Source organism: Dendrobates tinctorius, unplaced genomic scaffold (genome assembly GCF_039654945.1).
Source record: "Dendrobates tinctorius isolate UK_male_01 unplaced genomic scaffold, ASM3965494v1 ptg000158l, whole genome shotgun sequence".
NCBI lineage: Eukaryota > Metazoa > Chordata > Amphibia > Anura > Dendrobatidae > Dendrobates > Dendrobates tinctorius.
The window spans coordinates 11721767-11745483 of NW_027361825.1; the positions used below are offsets into that span (position 1 = coordinate 11721767).

Sequence of the window (23717 nt, forward strand, 5' to 3'; positions counted from 1 at the left end):
TAGGTGGCTTGTGAAATTATATCTACAGGATATCAATATATTCTATCTGCCGTAGGTGTAAAATTGCTTTATTAGTTTGAAACCTAGCTTTAAGTTACATAGAAAATTAGACCATGTTCACACTTTGCATTTTTAATGCCCATGGCGCTCGCATTGACGCTAGAAAAGTGAAGTGAGTTCATTGGCTGTGAACTCGCAGGACCTGTCTGACGGCACCGCAAGCAGAACTTTCTCACTCTCGCGGTGCCCTCAAACAGGCAATAGGAGTTCACAGGGAGACACGGAGCACATGGTGCTCCGTGTCTCTGCTGGATGACAGGCTGTATGGTCGCATCATGCACATGGGAAAGAGAAACAGATGCTACAATTATTTACTAAATGGGAAACTGCTGGGGAAATCAGAAATGGAAAAAGACTTTGGAATCTTAGTCAATAAGAAGCTCAATTGGAGTGCCCAGTGTCAGGCAGCTGCCACCAAAGCAAATAGGGTCATGGGATGCATTAGAAGAGGTCTGGGGACACGAGATGAAAACATAATTTCCCTCTGTACAAATCACTCGTCAGACCACACTTAGAGTATTGTGTGCAATTTTGGACGCCGGTGCTCAAGAAAGACATTATTGAATTTGAAAGGGTTCAAAGGCGGGCTACTAAAATGATAAATGGAGTTGATTCACTACAATACCTAGAAAGGTTATCAAAATTAGCTCTATTTAGTCTAGAAAAGAGAAGACTTAGGGGAGGCCTAATATATATGTACAAGTATATCAGAGGGCAATACAGAGATGTCTCCAATGAACTGTTTGTACCAAGGACTGTGACAAGAACAAGGGGGCATTTTCTTCGTTTGGAGGAAAGACAATTTCTGCACCAGCATAGAAGAAGGTTCTTCACGGTAAGAGCAGTGAGGCTCTGGAATTCTCTTCCTGAGGAAGTGGTGATGGCCAACTCGCTGAATGAATTTAAGAAAGGAATGGATGCTTTTCTTGTGAGTAACAGTATAGAAGGTTACTAATAACATAATATTATAGGTAGATGGTTGACCCAGCTTAGGGGAAGGAATTTTTTTCCCTATGGAGAAAATTGGCTTCTACTCTGTGGGTGTTTTGCCTTCCCCAGGATCAACAATGCAGAACAGCTGCACTAAAAATAGGCTGAACTAGATGGACATAAGGGCTTCCTTCAGCCTTCAATACTATGTTACTATGTTACTACCATGCAACCATTTAGCCTGCCAAAAGGATGTAGCAGAGCTAGACCCGTTGTGGGACAAATGGATTTGCAGCATCTCTGCGGAAAGGTGTGGAATATTGTTTTTTTTGTTAACTTGCGGATGACAAGGGCGTCGAGGGAATGGGCGAGGGCGTAAGTATGGTTTAACTAAGATTTATTAAAGTAGTCTGTCATTCTTTCAGATAACCCCCTTCGCGCAGGAGCCCATTTTCGTTTTTGCATTTGTTTTTTGCTCCCCTTCTTCCCAGAGCCATAACTTTTTTTTATTTTTCAGTCAATATGGCCATGCGAGGGCCTGTTTTTTGCGGGACAAGTTGAACACCATTGGTTTTACCATATTATGTACTCAAAAATGAGAAAAAAGTTCCAAGTGCGGTGAAATTGCAAAAAAAAGTCCAATCCCACACTTGTTTTTTGTTTTCACCATGTTCACTAAATGCTAAAGCTGACCTGCCATTATGATTCTCCAGGTCATTACGAGTTTAGACACCAAACATGCCTAGATTCATTTTTATCTAAGTAGTGAAAAAAAATTCAAAATTTTGTTAAAAAAAATTGCGCCATTTTCTGATACTCGTAGTGTCTCCATTTTTTGTGATCTCGGGTTGGTTGTTGGCTTATTTTTTGCACGCCGAACTGACGTTTTTAATGATACCATGTTCGTGCAGATACATTCTTTTGATCGCTCGTTATTGCATTTTAACGCAATGTTGAGGTGACCAAAAAAACGTAATTCTGGAGTTTTTAATTTTTTTCTCGCTACACCGTTTAGCGATCGGGTTAATCCTCTTTTTTATTGATAGATCGGGCGTTTCTGAATGCAGCGATACCAAATATGTGTATGTTTGAATTTTTTTAAATTTTATTTTGAATGGGGCAAAAGGTGGGTGATTTGAACTTTTGTATTTTTTTTTTTTTTACTTTTGGAATGCTTCAAGAGCTTGAAGCTGCCATAGCCTGATTGGCTCTGCTACATATAGGCGATGAGCAGATCGCCTATTATGTAGCTGAATTACTGCATTTATGAGTGCCGACCACCGGGTGGCGCTCGTAGAAATCTGGCATCAACAACCATAGAGGTCTCAAGGAGACCTCTGGTTGTTATGCCGACGCACCGATGACCCCCGATCACATGACAGGGGTCAGTGGTGCACGTATTTCCGGTCCGACGGTCGGAAGTGCTTGTTAAATGCCGCTGTCAGAGTTTGACAGCGGCATTTAACTAGTTAATAGCCGCGGGCGGATCGCGATTCCGCCTGCGGCTATTGCGAGCACATGTCAGCTGTTGAAAACAGCTGACATGTCCCGGCTTTGAGGTGGGCTCACCGCCAGAGCCCACTTCAAAGGGGGAGATGCGACATGCGCTGTACTAGTAAGTGCATGTCGCAAAGGGGTTAAAGGACTTTATTCTGGGTGTCTGCGTTTTCATACAATGTGACTATGGGGTTAGTAATGGGGACGTCTTATTGATGCCTCTCCATTACTAACCTCATGGCTTGAGGTCACCTGACAATACAAAGGGATCATAAACCCCCCCAACTATCACCCCACTTGCTACCGCTACAGGGTAAGTGGGAAGAGCGAGGCTAAGTGACAGAATTGGCACATCTTAGAGATGTGCCTTTTCTGGGGTGGCTGAGAGCTGATGTTTTTAGCCTGGGGGAGGGGGGGCAGTATCCATGGCCCCTTTCTAGACTATTAATATCAGCCCACAGCTGTCTGCACAGACTTTGCTAGTTATTAATTATAGGGAGACCCCACATCTTTTCTATGGGGGGGTCCCTCATTATAATAGTCAGTAAAGGTTAAATATACAGGGGTGAGCTGATATTAATAGCCTGGGAAGCTCCAGGTATTACCCACCTTCCCAGGATATAAACATCCGTCCAAAGCCATCAGCTTTCCCTCTGCCAGTAAACAAAATTGTGCTGGAGCCCACGCCATTTTTTTTTCAGAAAAATCTTTTAATAAATAAATACATGTACAGTAAGCTGCACACTCTACTAATTGTATTTGTGACTAACATCTGTATATCTACCTATTCTATTTACTGTATGTAATCCATCTCTTCTATCCTGTCGGCTCCTGCAGTGATTTTAAAGTCAACAGCGCATGAAATGCCGGCTTTTCTTTTATGTAATATACACTGCTCAAAAAAATAAAGGGAACACTGAAACAACAGAATATAACGCCAAGTAAATCAAACTTCTGTGAAATCAAACTGTCCACTTAGGAAGCAACACTGATTGACAATCAATTTCATATGCTGTTGTGCAAATGGAATAGACAACAGATGAAAATTATTGGCAATTATCAAGACACCCTCAAAACAGGAGCGGTTTTGCAGGTGGGGACCACAGACCACATCTCAGTACCAATGCTTTCTGGCTGATGCTTTGGTCACTTTTGAATGGTGATTGTGCTTTCACACTTATGGTACTGTAGCATGAGATGGACTCTACAACCCACACAAGTGGCTCAGGTCGTGCAGCTCATCCAGGATGGCACATTAATGCGAGCTGTGGCAAGGTTTGCCGTGTCTGTCAGCGTAGTGTCCAGAGGCTGGAGGCGCTACCAGGAGACGTGGAGGGGGCCCGTGTGAGGGCAACAACCCAGCAGCAGGACTGCTACCTCCGCCTTTGTGCAAGGAGGAACAGGAGGATCACTGCCAGAGCCATGCAAAATTACCTCCAGCAGGCCACAAATGTGCATGTGTCTGCACAAACGGTTAGAAACAGACTCCTTGAGGATGTTCTGAGGCCTCGATGTCCTCAGATGGGGTTGTGCTCACAGCCCAACACCGTACAGGACGCTTGGCATTTGCCACAGAACACCAGGATTGGCAAATTTGCCACTGGTGCCCATTGCTCTTCACAGATGGAAGCAGGTTCACACTTAGCATATGTGACAGACGTGACAAGAGTCTGGAGATGCCGTGGAGAGCGATCTGCTACCTGCAACATCCTTCAGCATGACCGGTTTGGCAGTGGGTCAGTAATGGTGTGGGTTGGCATTTCTTTGGAGGGCCGCACAGCCCTCCATGTGCTCGCCAGAGGTAGCCTGACTGCCATTAGGCACCGAGATGAGATCCTCAGACCCCTTGTGAGGCCATATGCTTGTGCAGTTGGCCCTGGGTTCCTCTTAATGCAGGACAATACCAGACCTCATGTGGCTGGAGTGTGTCAGCAGTTCCTGTAAGATGAAGGCATTGAAGCTTGTCTATAGTTCCCCTTTTCACATGTAAAGCGCCATGGAATAAATGGCGCTATATAAATGCATAATAATAATAATTGAAGCTATGGACTGGCCCACCCATTCCCCAGACCTAAATCCGACTGAGCACATCTGGGACATCATGTCTCGCTCCATCCACCAACGTCATGTTGCACCGCAGACTGTCCAGGAGTTGGCGGATGCTTTAGTCCAGGTCTGGGAGGAGACCCCTCAGGAGACCATCCGCCGCCTAATCAGGAGCATGCCCAGGCATTGTACAGTAGAGAGGTTATACAAGCACGTGGAGGCCACACACAATACTGAGTATCTTTTCCTTGTCATGAGGCATTTCCACTGAAGTTGGATAAGCCTGTAATTTGATTTTCCACTTTGATTTTGAGTATCATTCCAAAACCAGAACTCCATGGGATATTCATTTTGATTTACACTGATAATTGTTATGTTTTATTGTTCTGAACACATTCCACTATGCATTGAATAAAAATTTGCAACTGGAATATTTCATTCAGAGATATCTAGGATGTGGTATTTTAATGTTCCCTTTATTTTTTGAGCAGTGTATATGTGTGTTTGTGTCTTACTGACATATACAGTATATGTATTCTATGTGTATATATCTATTCTAACCTGTCACTCTGATTTTACTGTACGCGGCACATGAATTGCCGGCTTTTCCAAGGATTTCGGTGTGTAAAAATCTGACGGCACTCGCATGGTACCTCTATTACGGTATGCAATCCAATTTCTGATTAAAATTTGAATGCAAAATTAAAAGCTGCATTTGACAGTTCCAATAACAGGCATGAGACTTCAGAAATCTCATGCAAACACATTGAATTTTTTTTCCTGACTGAATTGGAAAACTGAATCGCGTCACTTCTTTCAGAGTGAAAGAAACAATAAGTGTAAGACGCAGCAAAAACACAGGTGTCAGGTTTTGCTGCAAAAAAAAGATTCAGGAACAGGCACTATACTGTATCAGCATGAAAAAAAAAGCAGCTTCTTTACTGCAATGAGCAGGTTTCGCTTGCAGAAAAAGGAAATGCAACGTGACTGTGTGCCCATGACCCAGAAGTAGCAGCGCTTTGGACGCAGCTTACATTCTCTGCATCCAAAGCACTGCTTTCTATTGAATGCAGGTAAATCCGCATGTGTTCACTGAACCGTGCAGATTTACTGCATTCAAAACATTCTATTGAATTAATTTCTGTTGCAGACTAGTGACTACGCAAGAGAAACTGAAATGCTGCAGTCTTGAGAGACGCGCCACATGTCGGTGGGTGATTATTTATTTATATAGCACCATTGATTCCATGGTGCTGTACACGAGAAGGGGTAACATACTATCACTTACAGTAAACAAACTAACAATCACAGACTGATATAGAGGGGAGAGAGGACCCTGCCCATTCGGGCTTACATTCTACAGGATGGTGAGGAAGGAGACAGTAGGTTGGGGGGGTTGCAGCAGCTCCAGTGATGGTGAGGCGGTAGCTCCATTAGTGGTGAGGAGGCAGTGGGCATCATTGCAGGCTGTAAGCTTTCTTGAAGAGATAGGTCTTCAGGTTCCGTCTGAAGGATCCGATTGTGGTTGATAGTCGGACGTGTTGGGGCAAAGAATTCAAGAGGATGGGGGCTATTCTGGAGAAGTCTTGGAGGCGGTTGGGTGAGGAGCGAATAAGTGTGGAGGAAAGGAGGTCTTGAAAGGACCGGAGATTACGTGAGGGAAGATATCGGGAGATTATTTCAGAGATATATGGCGGAGACAGGTTATAGATGGCCTTGTAGGTCAGTATTAGTAATTTGAATTGGATACGCTGAGGGAATGGGAGCCAGTGAAGAGATTTGCAGAGGGGAGAAGCGGAGGAGTAGCAAAATGAATTAGGCGGCAGAGTTAAGGATGGACTGGAGAGGTGCGAGGGTGTTAGCAGGAAGGCCACAGAAAAGGATGTTACAATAGTCGAGGCGGGAGATGATGAGGGCATGTACAAGCATTTTAGTAGAATGAGGGTTGAGGAAGGGACGGATTCTGGAAATATTTTTGAGATGGAGGCGACAGGAGGTGGAGAGAACTTGGATGTGCGGTTTGAAGGACAGGGCAGAGTCAAGGGTTACTCCGAGGCAGCAGACCTCTGGTACGGGGGAAAGCGTGATGTCGTCAATTGTTATAGATAGGTCAAGTAAGGAAGATCTGTGAGATGGGGGAAAGATGATCAGTTCAGATTTGTCGACATTGAGTTTGAGGAAGCGAGGAGGATATGGCTGATAGACACTCCGGGATTCTGGACAGTAAAGAGTTGATGTCTGGGCCAGAGAGGTAGATCTCAGTATCATCGGCATAAAGGTGGTACTGGAATCCATGGGACTTTATGAGTTGCCCCAGGCCAACTGTATAGATTGAGAAGAGTAGGGGTCCTAGAAGAGAGCCTTGGAGGACTCCAACAGAGAGAGGGTGGGATGAGGAGGTAGTGTGGGAGAGACGCTAAATGTGCGGTTGGAAAGGTATGAGGTGATCCAGGATAGGGCGAGATCTTTGATGCCAAAGGAGGAGAGGATCTGTAGTAGGAGGCAGTGGTCAAATGTGTCGAAAGCAGAGGACAGGGCTAGAAGGAGGAGTATAGAGTATTGTCCGTTAGCTTTGGTTGTAAGTAGGTTGTTGGTAATTTTGGTCAGGGCTGTCTCAGTGGAATGATGGGGACGGAAACCAGATTGTAGATTGTCAAAGAGCAAGTTAGATGAGAGGTGGGAGGAAAGTTCAGCGTGGACATGCTGTTCCAGGAGTTTAGACGCGAATGGGAGCAGCGATATTGGGCGATAGCTGTACATGGCTGTTGGGTCGAGGGTTGGCTTTTTAAGGATAGGCGTGAGTGTGGCATGCTTTAAAGCAGAAGGGATGGTACCAAAAGTGATAGGTTGAAGAGGTGGCTAAAAGATGGGATAAGAGTGGTGTTGATGTTGGGGAGGAGGTGGGATTGGATGAGGTCAAGTGCACAAGTGGTGAGGTGCGATTTGGAGAGAAGATGAGCAAGCTCCCATTCAGTGATGTTAGGTATGGAGGCTATGGGGTTTGGGCATTGGTCTGGTGTGCAAAGGGGTTGTGGTGGTTGAGCAATAAATACTTGCCGTGTTTGGTCTATCTTGTTTTTGAAGTGTGCGGCAAAGTCCTCGGCAGAGATTAGGGAAGTCGGAGGGGACAGTGGTGGGCGGAGGAGGGAGTTAAAAGTATTGAACAACTGTTTCGGGTTGTGGGATAAGGAAGATACAAGGGATGTAAAGTAGGCCTGTTTAGCAGAGGTGAGGGCAGATTTGAATGCTAGTGTTGCTTGTTTGAGTGCAGTGATGTCATCTTGCGAATGTGTTTGCTTCCAGCGCAGTTCTGGATGCTTGCCGAAGCTTTTTAGTGATGTTATTGTGCCAGGGTTGTCTATTGATTCGTTGCACTCTGTTATGCGTAACAGGGGCGACTGAGTCGATGGCTGATGCAAGAGTGGCATTGTAGAAACTAGTGGCAGTGTCGTGAAGTTATGGAGGACTGTGGTAGAATAGAGTCAGAGAGTGTGCGAGTGTCTAGATGTGCAAAGTTTCTGCGGGGGTGTGCATGTTGCTGGACATGGGTGACAGGTGAGAAAGTGAGTAGATGGTGGTCAGATAGAGGGAGAGGGGAGGTTGTTAAGTTAGATAGGGAGCAGAGACAGGCAAGACCAGGTCTAATTTGTGTCCATCTGTGTGGGTGGCTGAGGAGGACCACTGTGTAAGTCCAAAAGATGAAGTAGGGTACAGGAGTTTGGAGGTTGCTGACTGGTGGGTGTCAATGGGGATGTTGAAGTCGCCCATGATGATGGTGGGAATGTCAGGAGAAAGTGAAGGAGCCAGGTGGAGAATTGGTCAATAAAGGCAGTGGTTGGGCCCGGAGGTCGGTATTTGAGGGCCACGGAGGCTGGACGGGGAGTAGATGCAGACAGAGTGGACTTCAAAAGAGGGGAGGATTAGGGAGGGAAGAGGTGAGATTGGGTTGAAGGTGCAGTTGGAAGAAAGGAGAAGGCGCTTTGCTCTGCCATGTCTGTTGCCAGCGCGAGGAGTGTGGGTGAAGTGGAGGCCGCCATAATATAGTGCAGCAGGGGAGGCGGTGTCGATGGGTGTCAGCCATGTTTCGGTGAGGCCAAGGAAGGAGAAATTACGAGATGTAAAGAGGTTGTGAATAACATGGAGTTTATTGCGGATGGAGCGGGCATTCCAGAGTGATCCAGAGAGTGGGAGCAGGGTGGTGGTTGTCAAGGGAACGGATTTGAGGTGGGATAGATTTCTGGTGTTTGTGTTGGGAACGATAGAAGGTGGTAATAATGGGAGGTATGAGCTGTGGGAGTCCAGGGTTGGGAGATGTCGCCAGCAGTGAGAAGCAGAGAGAGAGAGCGCATGTGGGAGGAGGGTGGGCGGCTTGTTTTGTATTTTATTAAAGCTCTGAAGTCAAGGAGCAGTCAGCAGAGGTCAGGCGGGGAGGCAAGATGGAAGGCAAGAATATTTGGTTAGTGGGTGCTGGGGTTTGCAGATAGCGAAGGAGAGTGAGGAGTAATGGAGCCAAAACTGTTAGAGCGTATGTCAGCATGGTGAGAGTAAGTTTGAAGGCAAAATAAATTTAGTACATGAAAACACAGCGGGTAGTCATACCTTCTGGTCACTTCTGGCATATTTCTGATGTTATCCTTAAAAAAGACATCCTTGCAAAAGACAGCCCTGTGCCTCTGCGGGTGATCCACAGACGCACGCAAAGTGGACATGTGATCTGGCTGCTGAGGATTTGATGCTGCATAAATACGCAGTGTCAAACCAGCAGCAATTCCTGATAGTGGGCACTTATTATAGTGACTTAGCTGCATAAATACGCAGTGTCAAACCAGCATCAATTCCTGATAGTGGGCACTTACCGTTATAGTGACTTATATTTGAGTTTTATTCATTATTTAATTTGTGCTTTTGATTTAAGCCTTTAGTGTTTTTTTTATTATTTGACACTAAGAGTGTGGTGTTATCCAGGTTTAATTTATCCTTTGCTACTTTGTTGAAATGTGGCAAATTTAAATAAATATACTCCAATACCATTACTTGCATAGGAAACTCAAATTTTATTTTTACAGTTGAAGAGTAACATGCAACATTTTTAAAGAGATGTGTGACTTCTTGCTCTGAAATGGTGGCGAAAAGGTACAAGACAAAAAAAGCATCTTTAATATTGCACAAAAGTCATCGAATTGTGTGCACCATTTTGAAAAAAAATTGGTACAAAACGGAAGCATTGAAGATAAAATAGGGATTTTTGTGTACTCACCGTAAAATCCTTTTCTCTGAGCCAATCATTGGGGGACACAGACAGTGGGTGTTATGCTGCTTGCCACTAAGAGGACACTAAGTAAACACAGAAAAAAGTTAACTCCTCCCCTGCAGTATACACCCTCTCGCTGGCTGGGAATTCCCCAGTTCGGTGAAAAAGCAGTAGGAGCATTAAACAAATGACAATAATCATAACTCTGTCAAAACCTAAAAATGTTACAGTGAGCCAATAGGCCAAACAGGGTGGGTGCTGTGTCCCTACAATTATTGGCTCGGAGAAAAGGATTTTACGGTAAGTACAGAAAAATCCCTATTTCTCCTACGCCTCTTTGGGGGACACAGACAGTGGGATGTCCTAAAGCAATCCCTGGGTGGGGAAACATACAATTGCTAATACCCCATGTACCACTGACTCAACACTGGTACTGCCGATTGCAGGATGCGTCTGCCAAGAGCTGCATCCGCAGAGGCCTGAGAATGAATTAGGCAATGTTTGTAAAGGTATGCAGACTGAACCAAGTCGCAGCCTTGTAGACAGGCTTGAGAATGAATTTGGTAATATTTTGTAAAGGTATGCAGGCTGGAATGAGTCGCAGCGTTGAAGACCTGTTCTGCCGACGCCTGGTGCCGAATGGCCCAAGAGGCGCCCACTGAGCAAATAGAATGCACCTTAATCCCTGCTGGGACAGGTGTGTCCTAGACACGGTAGGATTCCTGAATAGCCAAGCAAATCCATCTGGCTAGCGTTGGTTTTTTTTTCAAGCGGCTAAACCCTACCTATGTCCCTGTGGAAGTATGAACAGGGCATCTGACTTGTGGAAGGGAGCCGTCCGCGAGATGTACCGTCTCAGAGCCCTGACCACATCCAGGGTGTGGAAGGCCCTCTCAATGCAGTGGACAGGATCAGGAAGGCCAAACAATTTCTTCATTGAGATGAAAAGAAGACCCGACTTTGGGAAGGAAAGACGGGGACGTCCTGAGAGCTGCCTCGTCCTGATGAAAATTCAGGAACGGAGGACGGCAGGACAGGGCTGCCAATTCAGAATCTTGTGTAATTGACGTAATTGCCGCTAGAAAGACCACCTTCCAAGAGAGAATAGCTAGTGGTACATCCTGCAGTGGTTCGAAAAGAGCCTCCTGAAAGGCTTCGAGAACCAAGTTAAAGTCCCGATTCCAATGGCCCTTAATATATATTATTTATTATAATAGCGCCATTTATTCCATGGCGCTTTACATGTGAGGAGGGGTATACATAATACATACAAGTACAGTAATCTTAAACAATACAAGTCACGACTGGTACAGGATGAGAGAGAACCCTGCCCGCGAGGGCTCACAATCTACAACGGGATGGGTGAGGATACAGTAGACGAGGGTAGAGCTGGTCGTGCAGCGGTTTGGTGGATCGGTGGTTACTGCAAGTTGTAGGCTTGTCGGAAGAGGTAGGTCTTCAAGTTCTTTTTGAAGGTTTCCAAGGTAGGCGAGTGTCTGATATGTTGTGGTAGAGACTTCCAGAGTAGGGGGGATGCGCGGGAGAAATCTTGTATGCGATTGTGGGAAAAGGAGATAAGAGGGGAGTACAGAAGGAGATCTTGTGAGGATCGGAGGTTTCGTGCAGGTAAGTACCGGGTGACTAGGTCACAGATGTACGAAGGACTCAGGTTGTGGATGGCTTTGTATGTCATGGTTAGGGTTTTGAACTGGAGTCTTTGGGTAATGGGGAGCCAGTGCAGGGATTGACAGAGGGGAGAGGCCGGGGAATAGCGGGGGGACAGGTGGATTAGTCGGGCAGCAGAGTTAAGAATAGATTGGAGGGGTGTGAGAGTGTTAGAGGGGAGGCCACAGAGCAGGAGGTTGCGGTAGTCAAGGCGGGAGATGATGAGGGCATGGACTAGGGTTTTTGCAGATTCTTGGTTGAGGAATGTACGGATCCATGAAATATTTTTGAGTTGAAGTCGGCAGGAAGTGGAAAGGGCTTGCATATGTGGTTTGAAAGAGAGATCAGTGTCAAGGATAACCCCAAGGCAGCGAGCTTGTGGGACTGGAGAGAGTGGGCAGCCATTTACTTTAATGGATAGGTCCGTTTGGGGGGGTCCCGTGCGATGGGCGAAAGATGATTAATTCGGTTTTGTCTATATTAAGTTTTAGAAATCTAGCGGAGAAGGATGAAATAGCAGACAGACATTGAGGGATTCTGTTTAGAAGGGAGGTGATATCTGGTCCAGAGATGTAGATCTGTGTGTCATCAGCATAGAGATGATACTGAAAGCCATGAGATTCTATGAGCTGTCCTAGGACTGAACCTTGCGGGACTCCGACGGATAGGGGGTGCGGTGAGGAGGTGGTGTGCGAATGCGAGACGCTGAATGTCCGGTCTGCTAGGTATGATGCAATCCAAGATAGGGCCAAGTCTGTGATACCAAGAGATGAGAGGGTCTGTAGTAATAGGGAATGGTCCACTGTGCCAAAGGCAGAGGACAGGTCCAGGAGGAGGAGGACAGAGTAGTGTCGCTTGGCCTTGGCGGCTAGTAGGTCATTGGTGACCTTAGTTAGGGCAGTTTTAGTGGAGTGGTGTGGCCGGAAGCCGGATTGCAAGTGGTCAAGGAGGGAGCAAGAAGAGAGGTGGGAGTGGGAGGATAGTTCAAGATGGACGTGTTGTTCCAGTAGTTTTGAGGCATAGGGGAGAAGTGATATAGGGCGATAGCTAGATACAGAGGATGGGTCAAGAGAGGGCTTTTTGAGGATAGGTGTGATTGAGACATGTTTAAAGCTTGAGGGGAAAACACCAGTTGTTAGTGATAGGCTGAAGAGATGGGTTAGGGTTGGGATGAAGACTGTGGTGAGGTTTGGGATGAAGTGGGATGGGATCGGGTCATGTGCACAGGTAGTGAGATGTGATCTTGAGAGTAGAGTGGAGAGTCGATCTTCTGTAATGGTGAAGTTGGTTTTGGGGGAGGAGGGCAGCGCAGGTAGGAGGAAGGGCACTGGGGGTTGTTGACCAAAACTGAATCTGATGTTATCATATAGAGGCGCCACCTGGGAGACTCTCTGAATGAATTTTTTCATCTGAAGTTCGGTGGCAATAGCACTGACAAGGCTGAAATCTGGCCCTTGAGCGAGCTAAGCGCGAGACCTGACGTTAATCTGGATTGTACGAATTCTAATATGGAAAGAATAGAAAACACCAGTGGGGATCGACCATGGTCCTTGCACAACGAGAAGGTTCTCCAGGTGCGGTGATAAATGCGCATGGACATGGGCTTCCTAACATTAATCATGGTGGAGATCACACCAGGAGAAAAAGACAGCCTGTGCTAAAAACCAGGATTCAATGGCTACACCGTCAAAGACAGGGCCCCGGAGTTCTGGTGGTATATCGGGCCCTGTGAGAGGAGATCCATGCGATCTGGAAGTCGCCGGCGATTAGTTTTACTAGTTCTGCGTACCATGGCCGGCACGACCAATCTGGCACGACTAGGATCACTGGTATTCCCTCTGCTCTAATTTTCTTGATGACCCACGGGAGCAAGGGAAGAATGCACGGGAGCCGGAACCGGTGCCACGGCAGAACTAGGGTGTCCGCTCGGATGCCGCATGGATCGCGCGAGAGGGTAATGATTCGAGGAACCCTGTTTAGTCTTTAGGCCATATGATCCACATCCGGAGTCCCCAGCGATGGCAGATCTGCTGAAAAAACTTCCAGATGAAGAGACACTCCCCCTGAGGCAAGGCCTTGGCGACTGAGAAAAAAACACTGCCCAGCTGTCCACACCTGGAGTGTGGATTGCTGAGATCGAAGAATGGTTGGTCTCGGCCCAATGGAGGATGTGACTCACTTCGTGCATGGCCATCCTGCTCCGAGTACCCCCCTGACGGTTGATATATGCCACAGCCGTGGCGTTGTCGGATTGGATCCTGATGAGGTGACCTGCGAGGAGATGGTGGAAACTCAGTAGAGCTAATTTGATCGCTCGAATGTCCACGATGTTGATGGGGAGACGTGACTCGAATTAACCAACGACCCTGTGCCGTGTGTTGACGAAGAAAAAAACTGCACACCAGCCTAGGAGACTGGTGTCGATGGTCACCACCGACATTGTACTGGGAGAAAGAACTTCACTTAACTCAGGGAGGATCTCCGTGTCCCCCGCTTGGGGGCTCGTCTCACCCGCAGGGACAGAAGGGATCGGCGGTCCAGGGAGAACGGGTTCTTGTCCCAAGTTAACAGCAATGCATGTGGCAAAGGGCGGAAATGGAACTGTGCGAATGGGACCGCTCCCATCGCTGCCACCATGTTTCCCACAACTATCATGCTGAAAAACGTATGGAGTGAGAAACTGGTCGGGAAAGAGTCTGCGCTGCCTGTTGTAAGGCTCGGGTCTTTTCTGGAGTGAGGATGACCAACCCGTGGGAAGAGTCCAAGATCAATTCCAAAAAGGAAATCTTCTGGAACGGTATTGGGGAAGACTTTTCAAAGTTTATCTTCTGACCCAGGCGAGAAAGTGTATTTACTGTGATATCCACAGATTTTTCTCAGGCTGGAAGGGATGGACCCTTGATCAGCAGGTCGTCCAGATACGGCAGTACCACCACTCCCTGAGCGAATAGCCATGACAGCCGCCATGGCCTTGGTATAGACCCTGAGGCAGTGGCGAGACCGAAGGGCAAGGCAATGAACTAGAAGTGTTCTCAAATTGCAAAACGCAGGAACTGCTGGATGATAGGGACTCTCCCCTTTGCATGGAGACGACAGCGATCGAAGGAATTCCATTCGGAATCGCCGTACTTTGACAAACTGATTTAACAGCGTGAGGTCCAGTATGGACCGAATCGTTCCTTCCTTCTTTAGAACCACAAAGAAAGGTTTGAATAAAAAAACGCTGAACCATTCATCTTGAGGGACCGGAAGGATGACTCCGTTCCTTTGCGGCGCAGGAATGGCCCAAAGGAAGGCTGTGACTGAATGACAGCAGACGGCCGCCTACTTTGTCGGTGTCTGCCGGATACCGCAACAAATCACTGAGTAGAGGATCTATGGGATCTGCTTCCTTAGATCCAGATGCTGTCAGCCTGGGTTTCCAAGAGCGGTTAGGTCTGTGAGAGACCTGGGAACCTCTGTCTCCATGCAGGGACTGACCTGATCCAGAAGAGAAGGTTGTGGAAAACCAGCTGGAGCTGTTGCGAAAAAGGTCGAAAAAAAGAGTCGGCTGTTGATTCCGAAAACGGCCGGGAAGCCCATTGTTGGGGAAGAAACCTACTCTTCCCCCCTGGGAGTTGCAGAAATGAGCTGGTCTAGTTTCTTGTCCAAACAGGCGACCAGTCTGAAACGGCAGAGAAGTTGGAATCTGCCTGCCAGTCACGTAGCCATAGGGCTCTTCAGATGGAGACATTAGCGGTTGCCTTAGCAGCGCAATTAGCGGCATCTAAAGCGGCGTCTACTGCAAAATCCCCTGCGTGAATTATCTGCTTGGCGACATTGGTTGTCTCCGGAGGATTGCTACCTTGGAAGGCAGTAATTAAGACTTCTGCCCAAGTGGCCATTGCCTTAGCCACGAAAGATGCCGCTCCTGAAGCTCCAAAAACTGAACTGGCGAGGTAGCCAATTTGACGATCGGAGGGGTTTCTGACTGAAGAGCCCTCAGAAATGGATCGAAGCGTTTTAGGAGCAAGGCACAATACAGGAGGATCCACCGAGGGGGACTGTAACCAATTCTTCATTACATCTGGAGTAAAAGGGTATTTAGCCTCGATAGGCTTTTGCCCTGTGAACCACTTATGTGGTCGGTTCCTACGTTTCTAGACAATGTCCTTCAATTCCGGATGGCTGGCAAATACCCTGCGTACACATTTAGTCTTCTTAAAGGAGATAACGTGTTCCGCAGCGGGAATATTCTCCTCGTCCAACGTCAGAAACTTGTTGACTGTCAGAGAATCAAGCGATTCATGGACATTTGGGGAATTCTGAGGGACTGACGTGTCAGACTCGAACTCAGAAACATGTCCTCTGTGAACATTAGGAGAGGGAGAGCAAGAGACAGAACTTGCCGATGCTGAATCGCAAGTGTGACTAGGGGACGTGTCATGGGTCCGCTTTCTAGAGACCTGAGGATCCCCTGAACGAGCACGGCCCCTGCTGGCGGACGGTTCCCTGCCGTCGCCAAAGCCCTCCTCGGGCGGTAAAGACGCGTTCTGACTTAAAGAGGATTCCCTGAGGAGTCTATAGCCTTGGTCAGTGACTCCACAAACCGTGACAAGGACACGGCCCACACAGGGGGACTAAACGCAGGGAGCACCTTGCAGCGACGGCGGATGGCGTTTTAGCACAAGCCGGGTCGCAATCCGTGCATAGCGGATTAGTCTGGGTACTGGGCAAGGCAGTCTTGCAAGAGGTACCAGCGGTAAAGAACGCAGTGCGCTTATTTGCCCCACTGAGCCATCGTATGTATGTTCAAGGAAGACTACAGTACAGCAGGTGGAGAGATCCCCTACTCCTATTTTTTTTTTCTTTTTTTCCCCATCTTATTTCTTTCCACAGGTTCTGTTGGACCGAATGGAGAATTTGGGGTGCTGATTTAATTGGTCTGCAAGCTGATCATACTGGCTGACGGAGAATTTGTGACTTCCAGGTTTATTGACATTGTGAGGTTTTCACAACAAAAAGACATATATAAAGTTGGGATAATGATGACCAGATGTGATGTATATACTAGGTAGAAGACAAGATTTTCATTGAATGTTGATGGGAGTATTTTGTGTTAAATTAAGATATCTTCCAGGGGGAAAGTATCATACAAATGCTAGGTTCACATTGGGAGATATTGCTTGGGAGGATGAAGGGGGTGGGAGTAAAGTATTTTTATACCTCTCTGACATCAAAAAGGAGAGATGGAGAAGGACTTTAAGATAATATGGTTGTGAATATTAAGATGTTAGGAAATTGATATGATAAATTAAGGGAAATAGATGTTGATCTAAGATTTCAGAGTTTCAAGGTTAGGCCGGGGTCACACTAACCTGCGCAAAATATGGTCCTTAGTTTACAGGCGTAATACGGATGAATGACCCCTAAATAGTGCTCCGTAGGTCATCCGTAAGCAAGGTGCGGTCACGTATTTTGCGCATGTGAGCATCCGTGTGGCAACCATATGCAATCTGTATGGCGAGATTTTCTCGCAGCCTTGCAAAATGGAAATTTAACGGTTTTGAGGCCTACTATTTAAATCATTAGCCTGCACTGTATTTATTGGCTCACGAACAGGTGGCAGCCTCCATTCTATCCATTTGTCACCTTGCCTTCACTAGGTGTGTTGCTGTGGTATGTGCAACATGGCAGACAGTCTGACTTTCAACACAACTGAGCAGTTTCTCTTCAACTGGCTTTTGTCATGGCGCTTTGACCAACCATACCCAGTGATAGTGGATCCCCGGAGGAGGAGACGCATGTGGGTACATCCACTTTTGAGGCAACGACTCACAAGAGTTAATTTTCACTGCCTCTATTCTTCTCTGTGGGAGCTTCCTGTCAAATTCTACCAATACTGTCGCATGAGCCTTGCAACAGACTCTTGGAGACAGTGCGCCCTGGGATAACCTTTCAGGATACAAGGATGCGCAAAGCTATATCTGCAGAGGAGCGACTTCTACTCACAATACGGTATGTACTACACAACCATATTCTCTATGTTCATGATGTGTTGGGCAAAGTTTGAATTTTTGCCTTCTTGGAGTAAGTTTTAGGCCCTCATCTTAGTCCACATATGTTTCAACTTACAGACCCGAATGTTGTGTGGAATATGTACTGAATATCACTTATTGTGCAAAGCAAGATGTGTGTGTTATTTGCTCTGAAATCTTACCAAGTTTGGTATGTATGGACCTGTTTGTTTTGTAAATATGTGCATTCGACAATCATCCTTTTCCGTTGTTCTTCAGCTTCGTGGCCACTGGCCTGTTTTATGCTGCCCTCCACCATGAGTTTCTGATTGGAAGATCAACCATATCTGGCATAGTCAGGTCAACATGTATTGAAATATGGACAAGACTATATCAAGTCGTCATGCCCGAGGCCAGGATGAAAGACTGGTTGAGGATATCAAGGGACTTTGAGGAAGAATGCCAGTTTCCAAATTGTATTGGGGCCCTTGATGGCAAACATATCCGGGTACGTAAGCTGCCGAACTCTGGCTCCCAATTCTTCAATTATAAACAATACTTTTCTGTTGTATTGTTGGCTCTGGCCGACCCTCAATACAAGTTTATAATTGTTGACATTGGGGCCTATAGAAGGACGGGAGACTCTAGAGTCTTCAATACTTCCATTATGGCTTGGCGGCTAAGCACCAACCAGTTGGATCTACCACCACCACGCCAGCTACCAGGCTCCACTCAAGAATGTGTCCCTTATGTTCTTGTGGCAGATGAGGTCTTTCAGTTAACACGCAATGTCATGAGGCCATATCCCCCGCGCAACCTTCACCACAGGTGCAGGATATCTAACTTGCGCCTATCACGTGCTCGGCAACTGGTGGAGTATTCCTTTGGCATTCTTTGTGCCAAATGGCGGGTACTCCAGTCTGCCATTCAGCTGAGTGAACAAAATGTTAATGAAGTAGTGAAAGCCTGTGTGGTTCATCATAACTTCACCAGGATACATGATTGTTCCTCCTATGCTGGGGTTGTGCGTAGGCCGGACAATGTGCGTAGGGTGAGACCACCTATCAACCATCAACGTAGACCGATCTCTGGCCTCAAAGTGCGTGATCTTTTCACTAATTACTTTATGGCACCTCAGGGGGAACCTTCTTGGCAAGAGCATGCTGGATCTATGTTGGCAATGTTGGTTTGATGTGTGTCAAAATATATATATTTCTACCCCTTCTGAATCTATGACTGTTGATTTGATTTGGTAAGCGTATTTTGATATGGGTTTGGACAATTAAGACAGAGACGTAAAGTGTAGTTGCCAAATTTTTACTTTTGGCTTTTTTTTGTTTTTTTTTTAGTTTGTAAGGCAAACATATTCTTGCCCTATGAAAAACTTGGGCAATGGCACAAATTGGCCTTTTGGCATATTTCAACATTGTTATTCAAACAAAATTACAAACATATGCTACAACATACATAGTGCAATAACAACATTGCAACTTTACACATTTGTAATCCAAAGTAAACAAGAGGAATTATCCATCATCAAAATGAGCTACACAAGATAATACTAACATTTATTCTGAAGGTTTTCAAATCATATTAATAAGCCACCATGATAGGCAAGGCTACCTTACGCGTTTCTGACACATATTACATGTCTGTAATAAACACAATATTTCACCGCACTATACTGGGAAAGTCAAAGGATCAAATTAGAAGACTGACTTGATAATACATAGAGAGAGCGTGATGGTCTTGAGGCTGTTTGCCTTGATTTTGGAATATAGTAAGCTGGCCTAAATTGGACTAAGTGAATATGGACAGCACGCCTTTTCTATGCATTATCAAGTGAGTACTCTATTTAGATCCTTTGACTTTGCCAGTATAGCCCCGTGAAATATTGAATTTTTTACAGACATGCAATATGTCTCAGAAACGCATAAGGTAGCCTTGCCTGTCATGGTGTCTTAATCATATGATTTGAAAACCCTCATAAGAAATGTTAGTATTATCTGTTTTAGCTCATTTTGCTGATGGAGAAAACCTCTTTTTTTACTTTGCCTTGGGATTTTAACCACCAGTTCAAACACACTGGACATCTCCTCCCATCAGACCGATTAAGAACACTCATGTACAGTATGGGTTTACTAATTCCATGTTTTTAGCCACTTATAAATTGTGGAATGTTGGGGAAGGAGAAGGTGGAGGAGCAGCCTGTGGTTGCTGCTGACTACTTTGAGCAACATCGCCCTGTGTGGGTGCATACTGTTGCCCATGCTGTTGGTACTGACCTTCCTCCTGTGATTGTTGGGGGTAGTGGCCATAGTAATACTGCTGAGGGGCATCTTGTTGGGGCGGGTAGGCCCGTGTCTCATACCCACCAATATAGCCATGTCGTCCCCAACCAGGTTGGGACCAGCCTCCAACACTGGGTGGGAATAAGTGGCCATATTGGTGGGGTTGGCTAGAGCCAGAAATCTGTTGCTGCTGTTGTGAAGGTTGGGTAGGGGGAGGAAGGGGGTGAGGTGTAGGCCCACGTATTAGATTATGTTCAGACCCTGCTTGAGCAAGCATCTGTGTGGGTGGTCTCATGCGCATTAGATTTCTGGGGGAAAGCTGCCACCTCTCCAGATATTCGAAAAGCTCATATGGGGTATTAGGGGGGGTGCTTGCATCAAGCAGGATCTGAAAACATCCCCTAATACGGAGCCTGACCTCACGGGAAAGGGCACGGAGATAAAGGGTCAGGCTACGTGAGTAGGCCTCCTCCCCATCATCTGTAGTGACTCTAGATAAATAATTTAGCACCCGTGTCCACATTGTTCCTGCTCGAACAGCGACCTGGCGTCTTCTTCGGCCTCGCCGGGATGTAACAGCAGCCTGTGGGGATCCCCTGATCTGGCCAGTTGGGCTGCTGCTCAAGTTGCCCGGCTCTTCCAGGATGGGTGATGGGGCAGCAGCGGACGGTCCTGGTGGTGTGGTTTGTTGGGCAGCCAATGGGTTCTCCTGTGATGACTCATCTTCACCCATGCTTCTTGTAGGGGGAGAAGATGGGCCAGCCACCTCATCCCCTACAGGATCAATTATAGGCTCTGTCTCTGAGCCCGTTCCTCGATCCGTAAGGTTGGATTGAGTTCTGTTATGAAATAGAACAGAGGCAAAAATACATCAATATTTTTGGCCCTGTAAAGTATCTGTGTAATGTGGTGTGAGGTATCTACTTACGGTCTCAGATCCAGAATTGGGGCGAGGAAGGAGAGGCGGTCGTAATAGATATATTTTCTTTTAACGTAGCCCGCATCCCCACTCCTGGACCGCTGCTGGCGTTCCCGGCGGTATTGGTCCCGGATGCTTCGCCAGCGTCTCATCACATCTTCCACTGCAATGTGACAGGAAATATTGTCAAATTCACATATTTGATATGTCACCTTTGCTACCAGTAGTCTAGGCATGGGGCCTTCTGGGGTGTGCTTTCTACCCATGGTGGCATATCTAATTGGGCAGATACACAGGGTCTCTATAGTTGATGTATGAAATAGCTACACTTAATAATTGGTTTGTCTAGGAGGATGAGGAGCTTGTGGCCTAAACCCAAATTATGGCTGTGTGAATCCACGTGTCACATCCAAATCTAACGGCCTCATGAGGAAAAAAGTACATGCACAGGAAGGGGGGGTGCTGATTCTATATTCCTTTTTTGTTGTGTGCTAAGGTTACTCATGTTTTGGCTTGTACTTAAGAATTTGGCTCCTGCACCAGGACTATTAACATTTCCACATTAATGTAAGTGGACGCCATGATGCTGCTGTACTCCGTGGAGGCGTACTTCCTGGATGTCTGGAGCGCTTTTTGAGCTCATTTGCATGTCTAGGCTTCCTGATGATGGATTGGCCCATTTCCTGTCACCAGCCAAAAGACCTGCGTATTGCTCGCAGGTCACACGTCTGGTCCGTGTGTAATCCGTATTTTTTGCGCACCCATAGACTTGCATTGGCGTACTACAGACGTAGTACGCTGACAATCGCAGCATGCTGCGATTGGCACGGACCGTAAAATACGGATGAGAAATATACGGCTGGTGCGAGGGACCCCATAGAGAATAATTTATCCGTGTGTAATGCGTGCTTTTAGCGCCTCTCACTCGGCCGTATTCCTCGCCAGTGTAACCCCGGGCTTAAATGAGGGTCAGGGCTCAGATAGAGAATGGATATAAAATAGATACAACATGATAAATATGGGATAATAGGCGGGTGGGAAATTGTTTCTCTTTTGGTTTGGATAATGGCGGAAAAAAGAGGAGTCAACAAAGAGGTTGATATATGGAGAGAGGGTGAGATGAGATGGGGGGGAAAGGGAGGGAAGTTAAAGTTCATGAGCCCACTGCTATTGTACTAATTAATTTATTACTGACTGAGATGACATTGACTGGCAGTCCATACCTGAGATGGAGAAGCTTCACACGTCCTCGCAGAAGAAACCATTTTTCAATTAAAAATGGTTAGATTAATAACATGGAACATAAAAGGGTTGCGCTCACCACATAAAAGGATGATGATACTTTGTCACCTGAAAAGATTGAAAGCAGATATAGCCTTGCTTCAAGAGACACACTTGGGTAAAGAAGACTTTTTTAGAATGAAGAAATTATGGGTGGGAGAAGTTTATGGTTCTAGCTCGGTAGACAGAAAAGCAGGAGTCCTAATACTTATACATAAAGCATTGGCACACAAAGTTTCATCCGTAGAAATGGACCAGGAGGGTAGGTTAATCCATTTGAAATTAGAGATAAATAATGAAAGTATTACCCTGTACAATATATATGCCCCGAACATAAATCAAAATAAATTTTTTATGTCCTTACAGAACAAAATACTGGTTGATAGTGGTAACAACATAATCATAGGAGATTGTAATGAGGTGCTTAAGGAGGAAGAGGACAGAAAAGGGAGCTTAATAAGATTAAATCCAGGAGAAGGGAAGAGACATAGGGGGAAAAAAGGTTATTTGGAAGATATGATATTGAATTGGCAGCTGAAAGATGCGTGGAGAATGTCACACCCTATGGATCGGGAATTTTCACATTACTCTCATGCACACAAGACATGGTCGAGAATAGACATGTTCTTTGTGTCAGATAAGATACTACACAAAATGTGTGATGTCAATATTGAGGACATGGTGATATCGGATCATAGTCCTATATCTCTAGACTTAGCTGACGCACATCAGAAAGGGACAGACTATCTATGGCGATTTCCAGGAAACATGACAAAAGAGCAAGATTTTGTGAAATGGATGGGAGAATGGTGGACAGAGTTTGCAATGTATAATGAGGAGCACAAACCTAACCCTAGATTATATTGGGAAACAGCAAAGGTGGTGATAAGGGGAAACCTCATGGCTTACACGCAGAGAATAAAAAAACAAATAAAAGAGCAATACTTAGCAGCAAGCAGCGAGGTTAGGAGCACCTATACAAAATATAAGAACTCACTACTGGATGAGGATAAAGATAATTGGATGCGGGCCCAAAAAATTTTTGAAGAATGGGCGGAAAAAAAGAGAGCAATTGTATAGAAATCACTGGTAGAATTAAATACGTATGGTGACAAAGAAGGGAGAATACTGGCTAATTTGGCTAGGGGAAGATATGTGGGTACATCTATACTGGCAATTAGAGATAAAAAAGGACAGCGACTGACTAATCCCAAAGATATAAACTGAGTGCTGGGCAAATTCTAAGCTAGGTTATACAAGGATGAGGATCATCAAGATGTAGCGGGGGAGACATGGCTGGGTAGAGTTGATATTCCTAAACTGACGGAGGAGGAATTACAGCAGAAGAAATTAGTATGGCAATAAAAGGACTGGGGGCCAATAAGGCTACAGGGCCCAATGGATTTAATGGTTCATTTTATAAGGCGCTGAGTGAGAAAATAGTTCCCATGCTTTGTATTAGTCTATGCCTGATGAAGAGACCTGAGTAGTCTCAAAAGCTTGCAATGTGTTACCATCTTTTCAGTTAGCCATTAAAAGGTATCAACCACTGAGGACTCTCAATTCTGAATATTTTTCCCACGCTTAAAGATTTATATAATCACATTTTGCAAGGGGACGCTATGTCAGAAGGGATGAATACGGCCTATATAAAGCTTCTCCTGGAGGGAGGGAAGGATTTGGAAGACCCTTCGGGATATAGACCTATATCATTAATAAATCAAGATGTTAAACTTCTCTCAAAAATAATGGCAGACAGGCTGGCTAAGATACTGCCTAGA

At 45.9% G+C, this 23717-nt stretch overlaps 1 protein-coding gene across 1 annotated transcript; it reads right to left on the reverse strand.

Moving 5' to 3' along the window:
* Positions 1-19465: 19465 nt before the first annotated feature.
* On the reverse strand, positions 19466-22639 carry LOC141051667 (uncharacterized). The gene is made up of 2 exons (XM_073548669.1): positions 20665-22639; positions 19466-20575 (listed from the first exon to the last, which is right to left on the reverse strand). The coding sequence occupies exons 1-2, from the start codon at positions 20919-20921 to the stop codon at positions 19609-19611; spliced, it is 1224 nt and encodes a 407-aa protein (XP_073404770.1). The 5' UTR covers positions 20922-22639; the 3' UTR covers positions 19466-19608.
* Positions 22640-23717: the final 1078 nt, after the last annotated feature.